The 15,822-nt window shown below is 40.4% G+C and overlaps 1 protein-coding gene across 3 annotated transcripts in view; it reads left to right on the forward strand.

Moving 5' to 3' along the window:
• RLF (RLF zinc finger) overlaps window positions 1-15,822 on the forward strand; it is a 77,783-nt gene that overhangs the window by 16,587 nt on the left and 45,374 nt on the right. For 2 of the 3 annotated variants that reach the window (XR_011470228.1, XM_070404813.1), the window contains exons 2-3: window positions 13,486-13,640; window positions 14,985-15,066. Coding sequence is in view for 1 of the 3 variants with exons in the window: in XM_070404813.1 (XP_070260914.1) it covers window positions 13,486-13,640; window positions 14,985-15,066 (237 nt within the window). In the remaining 2 variants the exon portion in view is untranslated. Of the gene's footprint in view, window positions 1-13,485; window positions 13,641-14,980; window positions 15,067-15,822 lie in introns of those variants that run through there. The other variant, XM_070404815.1, reaches the window with a different exon arrangement.

The raw sequence follows: 15,822 nt of genomic DNA on the forward strand, positions 1-15,822 counted from the left end.
AGGCAGCAGCTCGGCCGGAGTTGCAGTGGCAGTGTACACTGCAGCCTCCTGAGTGGGGGGTGGGGGATGGGGCGGCCCGGGGGTGCAGCAACAGGGAGTGCCAGCCGGACCAGCCACCTACATCCCCCCAGCCGCCATCGCCGCTCCCAGGAACCTCCAGTCATGGCCGCAATACCCGCCCGATCCCCAAGAAGAGCTGCTGCTGCTGGCCAGCCCCAGGTCCCAGTGGTTTGGGGACCGGTAGGACAGTGACGCGGAAAGGGAAAGGGAAAGGGGTGAAGCCCAGCGAGTCCAGCCGGGGGCTGGACGTGGGGGGCTGGGGAAGCGGCGCCCTGGTAACTGGGCTTGAACCCCGCCCATTATCATGGAAACTGCATCCACAGGTAAGGCGCAGCCCCACAAATGGCTTCAGGGATCCAGGTCCCAACTGTCCCCTCCCCGTGGCGCGCCTCTGCACCTTCCTCACGCTCCCCACCTTGAGCACCAATCTACCCCCCCAGCCCCAACACACATCCCGCTTTGCCACAGGCGACTATAAATGTTAGCAGATCAGTTGAAAACCTGAATTTAATTCTCCCAAAGACTTGGAAGAAAACAAAATACTGTTAATTCTTTTATTTAAAGATCATTATTCTGGCTTTTAAAATGCTACAGGCAAACTGCAGCACCTGGTGCTGGAGTGCCTGTGTACAAGTTTCTTCCTTCTGCCAAGGGGTTGGGGCTGTTATGGGGCTGTTAGGGGCCTCTTGACTGGTTGCCCCTAGACCCGGCTCTGTTCCTGGCAGAGAGGTGACTTTAACCGGTCCTTACCCATTCCCTCCATGAATCCCTTACCCGTTCCCTCCATGAATCGCCACACCTTACTCCCTCACGGTCCCCCCCCCCCTCCTATCCTCCATTTCTCCCTCTCTCCATGTAGGAAACAAATCCCAGGGTGTGTATGTCTAATTCAGGGGGACAGCGTTGCCAGAGGGCTGGGGGTTGCCTTTCGTTCCCAGCTGCCTGGATGCAGAGAACACCAACTCTTGGAGGGAGCATTGAAACTTGCAACCCCTTCAAGTGGTCAGCCTGGCTGTGGTGTTACAGGACTTGGGTGGTGAGTGGGCAAGATTCAGCTTACCAGCAGGCTGGACTCTCCTGGGCTTTTGAAAATTGCCCTGGGTTCAGCCTCCCTTTGCCTGACTCCCCCGCTTCCAAACCAGAGCGCTCAGGTGCCTAGAGAGGACCAGGGGGTCTCAGGCATCCTGGCCCAGGGTTGTGGGAGGCACGTTTGGTGAGGAGCTGCCGGCCTGGTAGTGCTGTTTTTCTAGGAACTGGGGAAGAGGGTTCTGCGTTGTGTGATCTGAGAAAGCTTTATTGTAGTGGAATGGGAGTGTGTAGTTTTTGAAATGTAGCTTTCCAAGGCCTGGGGTGGTGGGTGCTCCCAGCAGAGGGGAAAGGCAGCGGGACTGGCCTTTGCTCTCTTGGCAGCTGATTTCGGGGAACCCCTTTCTTAAGCCACTGCTCTTACTGGTCATGTGGTGTGGCCTTAGGCAACTTTAACTCTGCTCCAGTACAAGATTTGAGCTAAGAGAAGGAGGCTTGGGGATTGCATTGAATTGAATAAAATGGCAACGTTCTGAAGGGAAGAGAAAAAGGAACCATCTTACAAGCAAAAAAAGAAAAGGCTTAAATCTGAAAAACCCATTTGTCCTATGTTAATTATTATATGAAAGGTTGGGGTTGAGGGTGGAGGGTGAGGAGAGAGGATAAGACTAAGATGGCTACCTAGCCTGTCTTTCACCTTCTTCATCTAAGTAAAGTGAAAACAAGACTCTATCATTGCACATTAAGATGGCAAAAGATAATAGGTAAATAAAGATACCTTTTTTGGTTGGGTTACCATTACCATTCTTTGATGAGGGTAGCTCATGGTTCAGAACCTTATCCAACATTATCAAAGTAAATTATTTCTTTATAGACATGGCCTACCTCCCATTAGTGTCACCAGGGTCCGGTGGATTAGGGAAAGGAAGCCAAGTGCCCATTGTTCAGTAATACTATCCACTAAAATGAGTCGCTATTTATACAATGTTTACAACAACTCCAGCTGTCACAAAGCAGGCATTTGCAATTTTCAACATCATCATCATAATTATTGTAGAAATATTGTATTTTGTTAGCTTTCATAGAAGTTTCCTATCCTAGGCAACAAATCTATTTATATAAAAGCCTAATGTGCAAAGTGTCCCCTCAGGAGTTCGACTGACTGGGAGTTTGATCACTCACTATGACGTGCGTTGACCACCAGGGGTCGGCGTGGAATGAAGGAAGGCCCTGGTCGACAGCAGCCAGGGAAGAGAGGCCCCAGCAGGTCCTGATCTCCAGCCAAGCCCATGCACGATTTTGTGCACTGGGCCTCTAATACACACACACCCACACACCCCTAAGCGACTGGCCGACCGTTTGACCAGAGGCTATGACATGCACCGACCACCAGGGGCAGATGCTCAGTGCAGGAGCTGCCGAGCTACAGCAGCTTTGCAGAGTGCCCTCTCGTACTCTGGGATGCCTCGGGATGTCAGACTGCCGATTGTGGCCTGATCCCCGCAGGTCAGGCTGAGGGACCCCACCTGCTGAAGGGACCCCGCTCATTCCGCAGATGCCCTTCGAGCCCCTCTGCCACCCCAGGTGCAGCCAGCTGGGAGGGACCTTGGGAAGTTGGCTCCAGGGTGTGTCCGGCCTGTCTCGCCCAGTCCCACCTCACTAGCCACCTTCTAATTAATTTCCTTTCAATATTCATGAATCTGTGCACCGGGCCTCTAGTTTAAAAATAAACAGCACTGCAGACCTGGCGCTGACAAACCAATACTTGGCTTCCACAAGTGGGACACAGGCCCCGCCACCACCCCAAGTGACACCCCACCAAATCGCAGCCGAAGCTGCCAAGACTCCATGGCGCAAAATGCAGCCCACATCCTAGCCCAGTCCGGAAATGGTGGCTGTGGGTGCCTGGTAATGATGTTATGTAGCAACACCCGGCTTCCTCTCCCTAGCAACTAGCCTCCTTGGAGTTTCTTCAGCCCAGGCACATGACTTGCTTTATAGCCAAGTGCAAACATTTCACACTTTAACCAAATGTCTGTGAAGTGTTTTCCCATGCCTCATTTCATTTGATCCTCACAGAAGTCCTGGAGTAGGTAGATAGAAGACTCAATGGAATCCTATTTTCTTTTCATTAGCTGGAAAAGAGAGATTTAGAAAGCTTAGAAACTTGACCCAACTGAAAAGAAGTAAGAAATGGTGGACCTTGAAAATGACTTCAGGTTTTCTCACTGCAGAATATAGTAAAACACTGCTGCAGTTAAATATTTTACCCTTTGTTCTCCCTGTGTGATCTACAATAATAATCTGCTTCATGTTGATATTTACTACTGTGTTGCCGACAATTACCTGAAAGAGAAGTTGGGGTGCTTCACTGGGCTGGAAAAAGTTTAGCTGAGTCAGAAAGCAGGTCTCATTAAGCAAGTTTATTCTATATCTATAATAGGCTGTTGACTCACGCATGTGCAATACATATAAAGCTCTCGCTGGTGCCAATCGCACGCGTATGTTTTGATCTGTTATAGTTGATCGTGAATTTGGTTGACATTTCTATTATAAAGAAAGGGCGAATAGCAATATTAAAATATTTCTTCTAGTTAATTTCCTTTCAATGTGCACGAATTTGTGCATTGGGTCACTAGTATTATGTAATTTTATTGAAAAACTCTCACTAAGGATTATTTTCTTTTTAAAAAATATATTTCTTTATTGGTTTCAGAGAGGAAGGGAGGAGGAGAGAGAAATAGAAACATCAATGATGAGAGAGAATCATTGACCGGCTGCCTCTTGCACACCCCCTACTGGGGATCAAGCCTGCAACCCAGGCATGTACTCTTGGCCAGAATTGAACCTGGGATCCTTCAGTCGGCAGGCTGACACTCTATCTACTGAGCCAAGCCAGCTAGGGCAAGGATTATTTTCTAAGTCACCTTGTGCATTCTAAATGAACTTACTATGTTTTATTTATATAGTACCAATATATAAATTATAAGCAAACACAGAAAAATATTAAAGGACTGAGATTTTTGAAAACTCACTTAAATAAAAATATTAATGTTATATCCTGTCCCCTGGTGAGTTGTTATTTACTCCTCTAGGGTAAATGCTCATCCCAATGGAAACCATTCTACTAATTTGAACTGAGATTGTTTGTTTACATTAGTTGTTATGCTCACTATCCTTACTTGGCTTTTACCTTCATAGTGAAATCGCACTTTCACTGTTTAAAGAACTTGGTAAAAGAAAATCTAGAGCAAATTGTCTCAAGGTTTAATAGTAAATGTGGATAAAACATTACAAATGGTCAGTCTCATGTTTTATTATCTTAAGAAATGGAGAACATATGCAGTAGAAAGTAGATTTGAAATTAGGAGATTTTACTTTAAATGCTCATTCCAACACTCTTGTGACCTTAAACCTTGCCTCGGATCAATATTCATGTCTATAAAATTTAGGGTAGTAGAAAGCTACCTCAAGGATCAAATGGAACAGTGTAACACTGCCCTTAGAATAGCTTTTGGTAGCAGATAGATATACAGTCTGTATGTCTATATTTTATTTATTTCCTTTCTATACTGAATATTGTTTTGTTTTTGTTTTTTATATTTTATTGATTTTTTACAGAGAGGAAGGGAGAGAGATAGAGAGTTAGAAACATCGATGAGAGAGAAACATCGATCAGCCGCCTCCTGCACATCTCCCACTGGGGGCGTGCCCGCAACCAAGATACATGCCCTAACCGGAATCGAACCTGGGACCTTTCAGTCCGCAGGCCAACACTCTATCCACTGAGCCAAACCGGTTTCGGCTACTGAATATTGTTTTAAGAAGTGTTTCATGTAGAGCAGCTTTTTTCTATTTTTCCTGTCAATGTACAGCCCATTGAAGGAAAAAGTTTCCTAGATGTTTACAGAGCATTTGCTGCATAGTGTTAGATTCAGAGAGCCTATGATGAGTTTTGTAGATTGGAAGTGTAATTTACAGTGAATTTCTGTTATACTGAAGCAATATGTATGCCCTTTGGGATTTATAGTGTGTATGTGGATTTGATCTGTTGCAACCAACAGATCATTCTATATACAATATTTTTTATTCATTTGGCTATTGATTTTAACTTGGTTTATTGTTGGGGATTTAAGTGATATATGATTGAAATATGCATGTATCAAAAATTATTTGAATTTGTAACACAAGTGTCTTTGAGTCCCTGGGGAAAAGATGGCTGGCCATCCTATATAATAAAAGGCTAATATGCAAATTGTCCCCTTGACCGAGAGTTCGGCCAGGGGGCGGGGCTGGCCCGCCAACTGCCTGTGGCCCCTTCCCCCAGCCGGCCCCGCCCCAGTACAGCCCCCACGCCCCCTGCCCAATCGGGGCAGGCTGGCCAGACCCCATCCGTGCATGAATTCATGCACTGGGTCTCTGTTGTTTTCATAAAATCATAGAATCTTTTGTTTCAGGGGAGGATTATAAAGGTTATCTAGCCCATTATCTTTCCAGTTTAAAACTTTACAGGGGAAAATTCCCTCTTATTCTAGGATGTTAGCTGACTATCAGAATAGGTTATAATTTCAATAAAGTTCTGAACTTCGATATATCTATTTGCCACCAAACAAAATTCAAGACTAGTATATCATTATGACTTGATGTGAGCACCCTTCTAAAATGTTCATTGATCTAAGCATTTTCCTTTTTAAAATTTCTACAGTTTGGTCAACATGCTGCTTTCCTCCTTTTACAGCGTTTGGATGAAGCAGTGAGAATTTGGAATCAAATCTATTTAGGCTTATTTCTCTCTAATAAGATGTGTATCTGAAAAACTGTCTTAAACTTAAAAGTTGGCAAATCCTTTAATAATAGTGCTAAGCATCAAAAGCAAGTAATTACAGGATACTTGCTATGTGCTACTCAGTATGCTGAGTTTTGGTCTACAGTGATGAAAAACAGATGTGGTTCTTGCCCTTTGTGAGTTTATTGTCTAGTGAAGATAAACATTAAAGTTTTTCATATTCCATTTACTTATGATACAATAGAGCAGTAGTCAGGGTTTGATGATCATGTATATTTATCCACCTTCCAACTAGTTTTTGTAGGTAACAGGGGCATAACTAAAACAATTCCCAATGCCAAATTATTGCCTACTTTTGAAGTCTAATAAATTGATTTGAATAGGCAACATTATTGCTCTTTGCCACTTGGTATAGATTATAAAGACATCATTTTCTTTTTTTAAAAATATATTTTTATTGATTTCAGAGAGGAAGGAAGAGGGAGAGAGAAACATGAATGATGAGAGAGAATCATTGATTGGCTGCCTCCTATAAGCCCCACACTAGGAATCCAGCCCACAACCCTGGCATGTGCCCTGACCAGGAATTGAACCATGACCTCCTGGTTCATAGGTTGATGCTCAACCATTGAGCCATGCTGGCCGAGCTATAAAGACATCATTTTCCCTGCCACTTCTCTGTAATCACTTTATTGGTATTGGTTGCCAAACTAAAAGTTTGAAGCAAGTGTGGAAAAGGAAGGGAAGACCCTACTAACTTAAGGGAGAGTAGGAATGGTAGGCATCCATTTTTGGCTGGATGAGGGCTTTTGTAAGATATTTTAGGTTTGGAAATGCCAAAAAATAAGTACCCTTTGAACATCCCATAGCCATAAAACATTTGAGCTCAGGAGATTTTTGCCAAGAATTAGAAAGCCTTTGCTTATGTATATAGGGCATATGTTCTAAATTGTTTATAGGGGTTATTTGGGAGTGGGGAGTGGGAGTGGAATTCGATGGAACCACAGGTATGAACCTTCACTTCTTATTGTATACAAAACTTTATTTTTTTATTTTATTTTTTAAAATATATTTTATTGATTTTTTTTTTACAGAGAGGAAGGGAGAGGGACAGAGTTAGAAACATCGATGAGAGAGAAACACCGATCAGCTGCCTCCTGCAAACTCCCTACTGGGGATGTGCCCGCAACCAAGGTACATGCCCTTGACCGGAATCGAACCTGGGACCCTTGAGTCTGCAGGCCGACGCTCTATCCACTAAGCCAAACTGGTTAGGGCAATATATAAAACTTTAAAGTAGTGGAATTATGTGTGGGTTTTACTTTTGTAATTTCAGTATTTTTTTTTTAAGAAGATGTTTAGGAAACTATATTATCTCATTTTATGAAACAATGATGCATAAGAAAAGTTTTTCTTTTGTTAATACTCACCTGAGGGTATTTTTTTCCATTGCTTTTAAGAGAGAGAGAAAGGAGGGGAGGGAGAGAAACATTAGGGTTGGAGAGTGAAACACAACCTATGTACATGCTCTTGACGGGGAATTGAACCTGAGACCCTTTGCTGCATGGGCTGACTCTAACCATTGAGCACACTGGTCAGGGCATATAAAATTTTTTGAAAGACAATTCCAAAGTATTATTTGCATTTCAGTGAAGAATTAGTGGGACATTCACTTTATGTTTATGTTTTTATATAGTTTACTAGAGGCCCGGTGCATGAAGTTGTGCACAGGTCGGGTCCGGCCGGACCGTCTTAATTGGGGCTGATAGGGCTTGGCTGGCTGGGGGAGGGATCTCGGGCGGTTGGCTGGCTGGCCCCAACCCTGATGGGGGGGTGTTCAATCGGGGGCAGGGCCTGCCACAGGGAGGGGCTGCCGCTGGGCGAGTGGCCATTGGCAATTGGCCGGCCGACCCCGCCCCCTGGTCAAACTCCCAGTTGAACTCCCGTCGAACTTGCAGTCGAGGGGACAATTTGCATATTAGCCTTTTATTATATAGGATACTTCTTTGTTACCCTTTTAAATTAATTTTCATTTTATCAGCCATTGTTTCAGTTCTAGTTTTTGCTTTTCTTCTTAGATCCTCTGTTTCTTGGTCTTCATGTCTTTTTCGTGTCTTGAATGTAGCTTCTTGAGGCTGTCTCTCCTCTCTCTTGGTGGTGTTAGTCTGTCTGGGTATAGGAATCTGGATTGAAAATCAGTTTTACTCAGAACTTTGAAGGATATGTTACTTTTTAAAAAATCAAATATCGCCATAATGCAAAGTAGTAAAGAGTGTACTAAAATGAATACAAGGTAAGAAATAAAATGATTGAAGCTACTACCTATGTATCTGGTCACAGATTATCATCTACCTCCCACCACCATCCTGATTAGGGTATTTAGTCATTTCCCTTTATCTGTTTAGTTTTTAAATTTTATTTGTACATCTTAATACAGTGTATAGTATTATTTTGTTTTTCAGCATTAAGTGATGGTACTGTATGTATTCTTCTGAAGCTTTTTAAAATTTAACATGTTTCTAAAGCTTTATATTGGTATGTTTAGCTTTGGTGCATTCGCTGGTGTGTAGTATTTTATTATGCAAGTATGTCACAGTTCATTTGTGCACTATTTTATTGAAAGATTTAGAAGCATTTATATTAATGGGGTGGACATCTTAAAAAATATGTTGATACATGGGTGTAAGAATTTCTTTAGATTATATGCTTACAGTGGAATTGCTGGGTTCATATTATCAGCCTATTATCAACTTTAATAAGTATTGCTAAGTTATCCTCCAAAGTATTTGTAACAATTTATGCCAATTATCAGTGTATGAACATTACTATTGCTCCAAAATAGTTGCTAATGCTAGATGTAGTCAGTTTAATTTTAGCCATTCTGGCGGGTGGGCTGTGGTATCTCATTGTAGTTTTGTCTTTGTTTACTTGTGAGAAGCTGTTTATCTTTTTAGTGACTATTTATTGCTATTAAGATTTCCTCTCCTGTTAATTGCCATTTGTTATGTCTTGCTTATTTTTCAATTGTGGTTCTTTTTTTAAACAGTTTTAGTAAAATTTTGTATTTTAGACATGAATCCCTTGTTGGAATTATTTTTTCCAGTTTATTCACATTTTATATTATCTTCATGCATAAAAGTTTTACAATTTATTGCAGTAGATATTATTTTTTAAAAATATATTTTTATTGATTTCAGAGAGGAAGGGAGAGGGAGAGAGAGATGGAAACATCAGTGATGAGAGAGTATCATTGATCGGCTGTCTCCTGCCCGCCCCTACTGGGGATTGAGCCTGCAACCCGGGCATGTGCCCTTGACTGGAATCAAACCCGGGACCCTTCCGTCCACAGCTGATGCTCTATCCACTGAGCCACACCAGCCAGGGCTGCAGTAGATATTATTAATCTGACAACTGAAAAGTCAAATTTATTTAAACTCCTTTTATGATTTTGTGCAGTTTGTGGCCTATTTGTCTTTTTAAAAACGTTTTTGAGGTGTAATTGACATATGATCAACTGCTCGTATTTACAACATACAGTTTGATAAGCTTTGGCATATACACCCATGAAATATTACCATAATCAAAATAAAGTATATTCATCACCCTAGACGTTTTTTTTTCGTACCCCTTTGTGTTTCTATTTTCTTATCTTTCTCCTCTGTACATTCTTTCATCCTCACTCAACTATTGATCTGCTTTCTGTTTCTATAGATTAGATTGGTTTTTTTGTTTGTTTTTTAGAGAAAGGGAGGAAGGGGGAGAAAGAGAGAAACATTGATGTGAGAGATACATCAATTGGTTGCCTCTCGTATGTACCCCAATCGGGGACTGAACCCACTACCTAGGTATGTGCTCTGATGGAAATCAAACTCTCAACCTTCTGGAGCACAGGACAACACTTAACCACTGAGCTACACTGGCCAGGGGAGATTAGATTGCATTTTTATTTTTACTTATTTATTATTACTATTTTTTAATCCTCACCCGAGAACACCTTTTCCGTTGATTTTTAGAGAGAGTGGAAGAGAGGGGGAAAGACAGAGAAAAACATTGATTCGAGAGAAACACATCAGCTGGTTGCCTCCTGCATGAGCCCCGACAACCAAGGTACGTGCCCTTGACTGGAATCGAACCCGGACCCTTCAGTTTGCAGGCCAACGCTCTATCCACTGAGCAAAACAGGCCAGGGTGATAGCATTTTTAAAATAATTTCATATAAATAAAATTACATAGTCTCTTTTGGAGGGCTTTTTTCACTCAGTATAATTATTTTGAAACTTATTCATGTTGTCTATATTAATTCCTTTAATTGCTGACTATTCATTGTATGATTATATCATGATTTGTTTATTTATTCACCTGTTGATAGACATTTGTCTCATTTCCAGTTTTTGGCTATTGCAGATAAAGCTATTGTGAATGTTGGTGTATAAGTCTTTGTGAGGACACATGCTTTCTCTCCCTCTGGTAAATACCTAGGTGGAATGACTGGGTCACATGACAGGTTTTTCAAAATTAGTTGTATCATTTTACATTCCCACCAACAATGTAGGAGAGCTCTAGTTTTCCACCTCTCAGACAACACTTGCTTTGGCCAGCCTTCTTATTTTTAATTTTTATATTTTTATTGATTTCAGAGAGGAAGAGAGAGATAGAAACATCAATAAGAGAAATATCAATTGGCTGCCTCCTGCATGCCCCCTACTGGGATCAAGCCTGAAACCTGGGCACGTGCCCTGACCCGGAATCAAACTGGTGACCTCTTGGTTCATGAGTCGACACTCAACCACTGAGCCACACCGGCCAGGCACCATTTGAGTTTTAAATTGGTTTGCATCCCTGTAAAAAATATGACCACCCTCAAAGAAATTTCCCTCCTTGATATTGTCAGAGAATAATCAAGATACTGCCAACCTCTTTGAAACCATGCAGTAAGCAATGTAGATAAAATTGGAATGAGGGGAGATATTTTTTTCTTTCATTGTAAACATAATATTGCTAGTTAAAGAAAATCTGGGAAGTTCAGAAAAAATGTAAAGACAACAAAAATTGTTCACAATCCTACTACTACCCTATCCCAGTGCTAATAACCATATAAGCATTTTAATTGAGTTCCTTCTAGTCTCCCCACTCCCACATTAATTTTTTTTAATATATTTTATTGATTTTTTACAGAGAGGAAGGGAGAGAGATAGAGAGTTAGAAACATCGATGAAAGAGAAACATCAATCAGCTGCCTCCTGCACATCTCCCACTGGGGATGTGCCCGCAACCCAGGTAAATGCCCTTGACCGGAATCGAACCTGGGACCTTTCAGTCCGCAGGCCGATGCTCTATCCACTGAGCCAAACCGGTTTCGGCTCCCACATTAATTTTTTAATGTACAGATATGTTGTCACTTAACACACATACAGAAATGGAGGGTATTTAGTTAGCCTAGAGAAGTAAACTATTTAGCAGTCCAATTGAGGGATGTTGGGGACTCTGGTCTAGGTCATTGGCTATAGAAATAAAGCTTAAGGGCAGGAGACAAAGGTATTCCTGAGGTTGAAGCTACAAACTTTGATGTGGTGGTTTCAGTGGTTAGAATGTCGACCGGTGGACCAAAGGGATGCAGCTTTGATTCCTGGTCAAGGGCACATACCTGAGTTGTAGATTGAATCCTCGGCCCTGGGAGGGGCGCAAGCAGGAGACAACCAATCAATGTGTGTCTCTCATGTTGATGTTTCTCTCTCACACACACACACACACACACACACACACACACACACATAAAATAAATAAATAAATAAATAAATAAGCAAGATCTCACATGAAAAGGATTTAGAAATATTAAAAATATGTAAATCAGTATAGAGCAAACTATAAACATAAATACTATGTGGTATTGAATCTGAAATTGTGTAACTTGCAGTAGTCTTAATGGAGTTTCTGGGTCAGAAGATAATTAGATTGGTGACAACAGTGTTCTAAATGCAGAGATGGACTGTGGAAAGACCCACCTCACCTGTATGCACTCTGCCTTTCTCTTTGCGTACTTTGGCTAGCAGTTGGTTAATTTGCATATGTGGTTCCAGCTGTCATGTTGTGTTGACTCATTCTGAAAGCTCTATGAGGATAGGTCTCCATGTCTTTCCCCAGCATCTAGCACTGTATGCAGAGTAGGCTATCAATAATTTTTGTCACCCTAGCCGGTTTGGCTCAGTGGATAGAGCATTGGCCTGTGGACCGAAGGGTCTCAGATTCGATTCTGGTCAAGGATATGTACCTCTGTTGCCGGCCTGGGCCCTGGTCGGGGCACGTGCTTGAGGCAACCAATAGATGTGTTTCTCTCACATTGATATTTCTCTCTGTCTTTCCCTATCTCTTCCACTCTCTCTAAAAATCAATGGAAAAATATCTTTGGGTGAGGATTTAAAAAATAAAAATAAAACATTTCTATGGCTATTTGAAAAAATAAATCTTTGTCAAATGAATAAAATTGTGAATGTATTCAACAAGCATTTAGTGAGATTTGAGAATGTCCTGTAGGGATGGAGGAGTGTTAGGCCTACAAAGATTGATAAGATATAATATCTGATCAGCCTCAAGGAGCATAAAATCTGGTACTGGTTATGAATTTGTAAAGCTGTCTAGTTTTTAGATTAACCAATGCAGACATTAAGTAATTTGCTGACCTGAAACAGAATTTCTTTCTAACATACATTTTAATAAATTTCTGAAGAGTGATTTTTGTGACATCTTACCTATGTAACAGATAAGCACATATTCTGTGTTCCTTCTCTCTACTGATTTAGCTGAAGAGGATTGTTACGGAGTAAGTTTTATGATCTTGTTATTTAGATTTTTTTCTTATTAAAATTTGGAATTTGGCCCTGGCTAGTGTGGCTCAGTTGGTTGGGTGTCATTCTAAGCACTGAAAGATTGCTGGTTCGATTCCTAGTCAGGGCACATGCCTGGGTTGCGTACTCGATCCCCATTAGGGGGTGTGCAGGAAGCAGCTGATCAGTGTTTCGTTCTCTGATGGATGTTTCTCTCTCTCTTTTCTCCTTTCCCCCTCTCTTTAAAAGTCAATTAATATATATATTTTTAATCCTCACTTGATATTTTTCCATTGATTTTTAGAGAAGAGAGAGGGAAAGACAGAGAAATAGCGATGTGAGAGAAACACATCAATTGGTTGCCTCCTGCATGAGCCCTGACCAGTGCCTGGGCCAAGCTGCTGGGGAGGAATCTGCAACCAAGGTACATGCCCTTGCCCGGCATCAAACCTGGGACCCTTTGGTATGCAGGCCAACGCTTTATCCACTGAGCAAAACCCGCTAGGGCTAGAGATGATAACATTAGACCTCTAGGAAGCACCACTATAGGCATTTTATGGCTCTACTCAGTGATTTATTTTCCTGTCAGAAGAGCAATTCTGCCTTTTCTTTAACTCAGCATAAACAATTCATTAAGTGGTGAAAAGAGAATCCTCTAAACAAGCCAGAGTCTGTAAAGGCAAATACAAGTTGTGTGGGTCTATTAGAAAAAAGGGAACAAAGAGAATCAAAGACAATTTGTTTCATTGTTGTAATTTTTTAAATAATTAAAAATTTTATTTTATTTTTTAGACCCTATTGCAATATGCAAGCAACAAGAATGCATCAGAACATATGGTGTATCTTCTGGAGGTATATCGACTTGCTATCCAAAGCTTTGCCAGTGCACGCCCGTATTTAACTACTGAATGTGAAGATGTCCTATTAGTGCTTGGCAGATTAGTACTGTAAGTTTAAGAACTTAAATCACTCTTAAAACTAAGTACTCTTGGTTGTAATGTTTGCCTGACTTCTGGTTCCTATGGCATCATGTTATTCAAAGCACCATTAAAGTCATATCTTTGCATGAAATTTCCTTTGCTCTGAGCCCTCACACTCTGGTTCCCAGGAGATAAGTATAAGCCAAGCAACATAACCAATTGCCTCCAGTCTCTTTTCCTGCTCAGGCTTAAAATCCAAGAACGGTAGATTTTCTCTGTTCTCAGGTGTAGATCAGTTTAAGTGACAGTATCTGTGGGAACTGTTTTGGTCTTAGAGGGACACTTTGGAGAAAGAGGAAAACATTATGAAATCCTGCAATTCAATTGTACTATTTGAACTAAGATAGCAGAAAGTATCAGGGTGCACAATATAAGATTACCACTCTAAGAGTCCATGATAATTTAGCTGCTATTTTAATACCTGGCTGCCTAGTCGCAGACAAAATTACACCTCTAATGTAATTTTCAACTGCAAGCTGAAAAAAATACAGCAGCTCTTCCGTTTTTACCTGGGGAATCACGTTGGTTCAGCTTACAGATTGTTGGGATAACTTCTTGTCTGGGTGATCCATTTTATTTTTATCTGGCCTCACCCTATTTTCTTTCCTTTTCTCCAAAACCTTTAATACTGTACCTTTCACGGAACACAAACATTCCTGGTTTTATAATCTCATTATTACTTACTAATCCCTAAGGGGCAAAGTAACATTCTGCAAGATTTTAGAGAGGTTTTGGTTTATTGGTATTTTGATTTGATCTTTATTCAGAGTGTTATGTATTCCCTTTTTAAAATTCTCCGTTATTTTTTCTGGGTATTGGTTAGTGTAAAAAGAAGAAAACTCTTTTTTTTCTTGCTTGACTGGTTAGAGGTATAGAAATGACCTTGCCAATCTTTCTGCTTCTTATGCAAATGACAAGAACCTAAATAGATGATAGTTACATATATTTATCACTTTATCAACTGAATTGACAGGAGCATGGCTCCTGTTTCTATTTTCTGTAATCAGAATGTTTTCTGTATGGGTGCCTCCCCTCCCTGACACACCCCAATTAACTAAATAAAACTGCTTCGTATATGATTCATAAAAAGTTTATATTCTTACTAAATATATTAAAGTAACAATGTAACTATTAAGCCTCCTGGTTTTTCTTTTTTTAAAGTTGAAAAGCTCATGTAACAATATTGAAGAAAGTTTTAAAGAGTAAAAAATAAATTTAAAAGTCTAAACAAAAATATATTCTGTACCAGTGTCATACTGTGTTTGATTATGACTATAGCAACTTTTATATACTGACTTATGTATATTGTAGGAGTTGTTTTGAATTGCTGCTTTCAGTGTCTGAAAGTGAACTGCCTCATGAAGTCTGGGTACTCTTTCTTCAGTCTCTACAGGTGAGTTGATTTGGGCTCAAAAAAGGTCTCTGTTTAGGTATACAAGACACCTAATTAATTTCTCTAAGCAAACTAAATTTAGAAACTTAGAACAAAACAAGTTAATTATATATTGGTATTAAGTTTGTAAAATGAGAGACCTTTCAGATAAAGGGGGTGTGTTAAAAAATGATTTTTTTGGTTTGTTTTTGTTAGCCTTTACATAGCTTAGAAATCAACAAAGAAGTTTTCATTATTCAAAAACAGTTTTAGGCAGGATAAAGGTATTAAAAAATGTAAAATTGTGTATGGTTATAAGGTAGCAATATTTGGGTCATTCATAGTACACTTATATAGCAATTTCCTCCTAACACTTCAGGGATTATGTCAAGTATTATAAGTCAAAAAAATCATAAATTCTATTCATGCTTTTTACTTACAGGAGAGCTACATTGGCTCTCATATTGGCTTGATTATCAGCTTTCTAAGGATGAGCAGATCAGAAGGTAGCAAGTTGGGGACGGGGAGAGAGGGTAAGAAGAAAAGCAACTGCACTGCTAGCAACAGGAGGCAAATTTGCTTATTACTGTTAGAGAAAGAAAAACTATTTTTAAAAAATAGATATAAGTAATAATAGTTATCACTTATTTCTAATCACTAATTATGTACCAAACACTGTTCTCTGCATGTTTTGTATCTTTTTCTTTTTTTAAAAATATATTTTTATTGATTTCAGAGAGGAGGGAAGAAGGAGAGAGAGATAGAAACATCAATGAT

Source organism: Myotis yumanensis, unplaced genomic scaffold, assembly GCF_028538775.1.
Source record: "Myotis yumanensis isolate MYYU_CA2020_CCGP unplaced genomic scaffold, mMyoYum1.0.hap1 SCAF_2, whole genome shotgun sequence".
In the NCBI taxonomy this organism is placed as follows: Eukaryota; Metazoa; Chordata; class Mammalia; order Chiroptera; family Vespertilionidae; genus Myotis; species Myotis yumanensis.